The 7,463-nt window shown below is 47.2% G+C and overlaps 1 protein-coding gene across 1 annotated transcript in view; it reads right to left on the bottom strand.

Annotated features, from left to right (window-relative positions):
- Nucleotides 1–1,036: 1,036 nt before the first annotated feature.
- The window catches only part of LOC134536451 (dopamine receptor 1-like), a 148,820-nt gene continuing 142,393 nt past the window's right edge, over nt 1,037–7,463 (bottom strand). The window contains exons 5-7 of the mRNA XM_063376167.1: nt 6,886–7,184; nt 1,843–2,060; nt 1,037–1,074 (exon numbers count right to left, since the gene is read on the bottom strand). Coding sequence (XP_063232237.1) covers nt 1,037–1,074; nt 1,843–2,060; nt 6,886–7,184 — 555 coding nt within the window. The remainder of the gene's footprint in view (nt 1,075–1,842; nt 2,061–6,885; nt 7,185–7,463) is intronic.

Genomic DNA, 7,463 nt, shown 5'->3' with positions numbered 1-7,463 from the left:
AAAAAAAAACAAAAAAAAAAACGGGTTTAGTGATCGACTTTTTAACTGACGTATAATTCTAGTGAAAAAAAAAACAACGTATTGCATATTGTATGCATAGTTAAACATTATTTAATCTGAGGATCTGTTTGTAAGAAAACGTTTGTGAGTATATTACAGATCTGAACCTTTTCATGCTGAAAGTATATACAAATGGATGATTCATGAAGAAAATATAAAGATTTCAATTCGATATTTATTTAAATTAATTTTAGTGTTAGAAATCTTTAAACGTTTAAGATTTTTAACACATAATACATATTTCATCCCGGAGAAATTGTAGTTATGTCTCGAAGTAACACTCTTACTGACCTTAAACTTGAATAGTTTCAATTCTGTAAATATAATTAATTACCACGTGATTCGGCGCAATCGAACTTCATAGGACTCGTATTAGGGAGGGCAATACATTCGGTCCAATACATCCCGGAATTTGGTTTTCTATGGTTTCCAGGAAATCACCCCATCACCACGCTCGCTGAATGTGTCTGTCTCTGCTAAATGATGAAATATATAGAAATCAAGTTAATTATATCCCAACGGGGATTCTCAAAATGCAAAAAAAAAAAAAAGGACTCTGACGTAATTATGAGAAAAAAATGAAATGGATTAATTTTAATACCTTGGATATTATGTCACATGAAAAGTCTAAAATTTCAGGGCTTTTCACCAAAGTTGTTTTATTTATTACTATTATTTTTAGTAACGGTCAGGAATGTGCGATGAACGGTACATGATTTCGATATTCGACACTTTGAACTTATCGAGGGAAGTTCAACATGTCTGTCTCAACGATTTCAATGATATTGTTTTAAAAATGTTGACCCAGAATATTTTGGTCTCGACGTGTGGGTATTTAAAACTTTGATATTAAAAATAAATATGAATTACCAGCGCATCGCCATCATGGCTTCAACATGTTAGTCCCGGTGTGGCGTCTACGAGCCGTTCTCGACGTTTTTGTCTCTAGACGTATGTAGCCCTAGACACGTCGCCTTCAAAGTGTGGATGTAGAGATGTCTCCCTCAACCACGTCTACTTCAAGACACCGCACTAGACACGTAGCATTTATGGAAAATAGTAAGTACTTATCATTGGTACCGTAAGCAATGAAAGTGTAACAGACGCACTGTTTGTACCTTCCATGAACTTCTGCAAACCAAGCAGCGACCTGGCGATGTGGACGTTTCGTCATCGATGTGTGGATGTAAAGAGGTCCCAGATATTGTGTCTAACCTCCAGATAACAGACATGTCGCCTTAGATGTCAACACCGTGGATATGTCGTCCCCTGGATGCGTTTACCTCCAGACGTCGCCCTAGATATGTCTTCCTCGAGGTGTACCGCCCTCGATGTGTCAACTCCGTAGACTTTCCGATATGACGTCTCTGACGAATATCGCCCCTAGACATGTTTTACCTCGGGATATATATTTCTCACCATGTTGAACCAGCTTCTAGGGGGGGGGGGGGGAGAGAGAGAATAGTCACCCGAAGGACGCAAGTGCACCTGGTTGTTAAACGTGCCGAGACCGATGGAGTAGGTACGCGCTCTAGGGGAGAGCCATCATGAGTGTTTGGAGAGGGGCTACCATTGGACCCCGAGAGTATCACGAGGTGCCTAACCAGGTCGCCCGCCGCAGATCGACAGTGCTGGACGTTCTAGCAGTCCGGATCCTCTAAGAGACCGAGCCAGAGCGGAAGGGGGGGGGGGGGGGGAAACATCTCTAGGAGCTCGCCGTAGGCCGTGGGAGGTGGGGCGGCGGTGGGCCCGCCGGTCAGATGGCGATGGCCTCGTCGGCGCCGCGGTCCGCCGAGTTGACGCGCGTCTGGCGCAGCGTGCCCGCCGAGCCGGCCGACGACCTGGGGCTGCTGGAGTCGCGCAGGTGCGTGCACGAGCCGTTGTGACGCGGCGTGCCGGCGGCGGCGGCGTCCATCAGCGACTTGTCGCCCGCCGAGCCGAGCCGCGCCTTGCCGGCGCCGCGCGCACCTCGCAGGGGCCGGCCCCCCGCCCCGCGGCACCTGCGCGAGGGGACACACTCTCTCACTCTCTCACTCTCTCACTGTCTCACTCTCTCGCTGGCTTAAGGTTCTTGCGTCCCATTGGGTACCCGTCGACCCAGTGGGATAAAGAGCTGACCTATGACGTGTCGGAGCTGTAGTCGGCTCTAGTATCTGAGTGATGCTCTCAGCAAGATCCAAAAAGGGCGTGTGATGAGATTATATAGCCTCTCCCGCTTACGGCAACCCATAGCCTTCTTGTGGCGTCAGTGTTTAAACAAATATGGGAAATGCCGGGAGTGCCCACTCCTCAGACTTCCTCGGTATGTCGGAATTTGAATTCTGGTGGACCAGTAAGCAGTAGCAGGTGACTACGCCTTTCTCCTGCAGAAAATCCACTGGGGGGTTTTGGACCCCCAAACCCTAGGTGGTGTCTCAAAGCATCGGATTCAATGTGAAGAATCCAAGATGCATATGGAATAGCGAAGGGGGGCAGCGCGGCGGGGGTTCGCTCCCGGTCTGGGCACCCGGGCTCTGGCAAAGCTGTAACATTAGGGCGGTGGATTGTCTAAGGGATGGCAATTAAGGCAATCTTTGGTTTGGTGTTACCTTACCTACCTGGGCTCTGGCAAAGCTGTAACCTTCGGGCGGGAGATACGCTGACATTGAAGATTCCAAGGACATCCATGTCCGGTTTCGGGGGTGCTCTACCGCCGTGAGGCTACCTGGGAAAGCACTATACCTGAAGATGAAGGGTGCCACGGGACTGATCCTTTACTGTGATAGTTCCCTGCTGAGATTTCCTCTAATGGCTCAGGATCAGGATTGGAGTAGGAAAACGTGGTGGTAGTGGTCCTCCTATGCTTGGAGAACACTCCGAAGGGTCCCCGCCCTGTTGACGAGTGGAAGTGTTGAGCTACTTAAGCTCGGGTACTAGCCTGCTGAGCTAGTAGAGGTTGGATAGGCCTCAGCTGGATCACGAGTAACTGGGTGACCGAGGGGTCCCAGGGATGTGAGAGGTATGGTTCCGTGTCATAGCTACTCTGATCTCACAGAGGGGGCTGGCTCTGTAGTGTGCCGGAAATTAGGAATTTCGACACTTTTTTTTTTTAAATTTCATATAATTTAAAATTATTTTTGGAAATTTTATTTGCTCTATAATTTGGTTACTAAAGGGCGATTTACACTTTGTAAGGCCGGTGTACGCCTCGTGTTTAAACTTTGTGCCAGTAGTCTGAAGCACATTTCCCAGAGAGACGTATCTGATATTTTGCAGATATAATACTTGGCTGGCAGCCAGCTTAAAATTTCTCTTGCCTGCAGTCACGTCCCGAGTTTGTAATATTATTTCTCTTCATGACCAAAACTGCATAGAGCAACTTCTGGGCTGCAAGCTGCTACTTTGTACAGGCTTGCTGAGAATAGCAAGTCTCGTCACGAAGCAGTCTCCAGTGGAGCTGCGTTCCCACCTTAGTGGTTATTTCTGTCCCCCCTTCCTCTCTCTCCACCTCACATGAGTTCTGAGAAATCAAGCTAGGAGCAGTGACCTGACGGAACGATGGCCTAATTCAAGGACCTTCTCCCTGGTCCGACAGAGACGTCCCCGACATCTAGCGGAGGAAAAAGTAACCGCGGGGCTGGTCGCCAGCGTGCAGAGCTCACCCTCATGACACCTGGTGGCCAGTCAGCTCACCGCCTCAGTTAGTTCCCCTTTACGCCGCTAGAGCGCAGCGCCACTACGCCTTATGGCCCTATGCTTCTCCCTCCCGACCTGTAGAAGTCGATTGTTTGTTGCTTCCTGTACCTGCCGGTAGAGACCGCAGCAGTCGCTCTTTGGCGCGAACTACTGAAGACGTGCGTACAACCACTCGGGCACCTTCGGAAATTTTCGGCCTAGAACCGAACCTTCCCCCTCCTTTGACCTAGGGCCTCACCGCCCGATTTAATTAGGAGCTTGGTCTGCCATTGCGGCACTCAATCCTCTGACCTCGGCTAATGACCACGTCTTCTCGGCGTCCTCTGCGCTAGGAGGCTTTTCGCGGGAACTGCGAATTCGTGTGCAGAAGGGATGTAGTCAGTTGCTCTAAGGGATGTGATCCCATTTGTACAGTAGCCGACCAGTAGTAGTAATTAGTTCAAGTCATGTCTCTAATTTTAAAGTTTTAGTATTTTTTGTATTTTTTTTTTTAAATTTTTGGTTTCATTCGCGCATCCGCGACTTCTCGGTCCGCGGCATCCTGATGTCGGCGCGAGACACCTAGTGAGCTCCGAACTCTACACCCTGTTTGGTGAGTAATCCGGCCTTTTCCCCCACATTCCCGTTTGTTGGCCTTTTGCGCCAACGGTGTATGACTGTCTGGAAGCAGGTCTAATTCGTTTTGAATTTGACTTGGGTTTCAGACAGGGTCGAAGTGCTGGAGAGACAAATTGCTCCCAGCTCGTGGTCCTGCACCTCCACTGCGGGTCACGTTAGAAGAGATGTTTCCGCGACCCGACATTATCTTTTGAAGACCCGGGTGGTAATGTAAAATCAACATCCCCCCCTTTCTAGCTACGAACTACATTAGGTAATCGAATGAATAGCCTACCAGCGAACAGTGCTTTCCTCAAGAACATGTAGAATCAAGCAAAATAATTTTCTATGTAATCATTGGACGAATCAAATTTTGGTGTGATACTTATAAATTTTTGTTTATGTAATCGGTTGTTTGTTAAAGTTGACGATGTGTTGTTTTAATAATATTGGGCCGGCCCATTCTCGAAAAACTTAAATATATTGTTAATATCATTAAATGGGAAACTTACAAATGCCAAATCAAATGGAAAACAGAATTCATTATTTACATTTTTAAATAAAACAGGGAACCTATAGACCAAGCTACTTGTGTAGTGTTAATTTATTTATGATATACCTTCTTCCCTTAAACGATCAACCAGCTCCCAAGTTGCTTGTGTCAGGGAGTTCCAAATTGTCTTGTTCTCCACCTCGTGCCACCTCTGGTCAATAACTTTATTTTTCTTATTATTCTTACCCAGCAAGTTTCCAAGGCTCTTTTTAATTAATTTAAAATAATTTAATTTTGAGGCACGAGGGGCGTTACAGTAGGAGGTCTGGGGGTGAACGGCGGAGCTGGGGGTTGATTCGGTGGGGCCGAAGTTGGGATGGGTCTCCTCAACCTCTCGACCTAGCCGGGCGCTCTCCAGTAACATGCCGCGATTGGAAATGGCGAATCTATTTCCCGGTTCTCGGAACCCATGTTAGACACTGGCAACAGTGTCTGGCATGAAAAAGATCCATCATTTTCCTAACCAGGACAATGCCCACACGGGATTAGTCGCCTGGGGGAGTTCTGATGTTTAAAAGAGGTGTGAACCTATGTACATGTCTCACTCTTTCACTCTCTCACTCTCTCACTGTCTCACTGTCTCACTCTCTCACTGTCTCACTCTCTCACTGTCTCACTGTCTCACTGTCTCACTCTCTCACTGTCTCACTCTCTCACTGTCTCACTGTCTCACTCTCTCACTGTTTCACTCTCTCACTCTCTCACTGTTTCACTCTCTCACTCTCTCACTGTCTCACTCTCTCACTCTCTCACTGTCTCACTGTCTCACTGTTTCACTCTCTCACTCTCTCTAGCTCCCGCTCGCAGCTCCTTCCAGCGTGAAGCAGCTTGGCTGCTGGGCTGTAGCTGCTGTAGCAGTACCTAGTAGGTATCTCCACCCCGATGATGGCAACTGTGATGTCAACCGAAACGTCGGTGATATATTCGCATTGGACGCGGCTACAACCCAGAAGCCAAGCTACTTCAGACAATGGCCGCGAAAGCCTGCGATCTTTACCGTCCATTGCGAAGTTCATTAACGTAATCATGTTTCGCCACTTTATCGTGCAATATTGCGGCCGGATTAAAATAAAATAATTATATATATATATATATATATATATATTACTCAGCGAGATATAATACATATTCATAATTTAAGAGTGTATATATTTTTTAACTCTAGTAGATCTAATCAAAATTTAGCAAGAATTTTATATAACACACATCACCTACTTTTTAAACTTACAAGAAGATGCACGAACATGGATGCGATTTGGTATCAGATAGGGGCGAAAAAAATATATCGTATAAAGAATAAAAATGCTAAATAAAATTGACAATTAAATTAAATAAGTCAGAGATGGGCTTGGAATATTAAAAAAAAAAAACTACTAGCATGTGATGTGTAACATCTAAGTTACGGTTATCAAAAGTGAGAGTGCGCAAGTGTGCAAGCACGTAAGTGTGCAAGTATGAAAGTATGCTGCGTCATTTCTACTTCTCCTCTGCTGTCTCCACTTGTACCGTTTATCACATCACGTACCTAACTATTCGTCTCCTCTCTAGGTTCCTCCACCCCGTACCTAAACATTCCTATCGTGCAGGGGCGTAACAACAAGGGGGGGGGGGGGGCGCAAGGGTATTTTGCCCCCCCCTCTGAAACATTGAAGTGGGGGCAAACGGGGGCAAAGAAAGTGCTGTGTAATAAATTTTTAGATAATAAAACTGCTTAAATAGCACCATTTTCCACCTTGAAATACAAATATTCCCGGGGGACCCCCCCGATTCAATTAGGGGGGGGGGATCGATGATTCTTTATAAAAAAAAGTATATTGCCCCCTCCCCCTTTTGGAAATTTAGTTGTTGCGCCCCTGCTCTCGTGCGATCTGAATTGTCGTTAACTCTCTAAAATTGTTGCCTCCTCAGCAACAGTGGCTCGGTAAGGGCTATCGTCCCTGGCGCTCCTCGTTGTAACCGCGCCTAGTGGTCAGCTCGGCCAGGGGCGGGCGGGACCTCACCTGCAGTCCCGGTCGCAGCAGCAGGGCGGGTAGTGCGCCGTGAGGATGCGGCGGAACGCCTCGCGGAACTCCGTGTTGAAGATGGAGTAGATGATAGGGTTGAAGGCGGAGTTGGAGTAGCCCAGCCAGGTGAGCACCTTGAACGCGATGCCCGGGATGCAGGTCTTGCAGAACGCCGCCACGATGTTGACGCAGAAAAAGGGAACCCAGCACACCAGGAACACGCCCATGATCACGCCCACCGTGATGGCCGCCTTGTGGTCGGACACGTGGTACGGCGTCGAGTGCGGCGCGTGCACCTGGGGCGAGGCAGAGTCCGTGGAGGCATGGGTGTTTTATCACTTTTTACCTCCATGGATCATGTTGTGAAGATCCACTGAGGTATTGGTCTGTTATTACCTCTATGGAACTTACCACTACACATTGGGAGATTCATGGAGGTATTAGTTAGTTATTACTTCTTACCTCCATGGATCTTAACTTTACAGTTTGTGAAGATCCACTGAGGTATTTGTCTGTTATACTTCTTACCTCTATGGATTAAACCTCTTCAGGTTGGGAAGATACACTGAGGTATT

This window comes from Bacillus rossius, chromosome 11 (assembly GCF_032445375.1).
Source record: "Bacillus rossius redtenbacheri isolate Brsri chromosome 11, Brsri_v3, whole genome shotgun sequence".
NCBI lineage: Eukaryota > Metazoa > Arthropoda > Insecta > Phasmatodea > Bacillidae > Bacillus > Bacillus rossius.
Note: the sequence above shows the minus strand (reverse complement) of the source record. Positions and strands in the feature narration are given on the sequence as shown.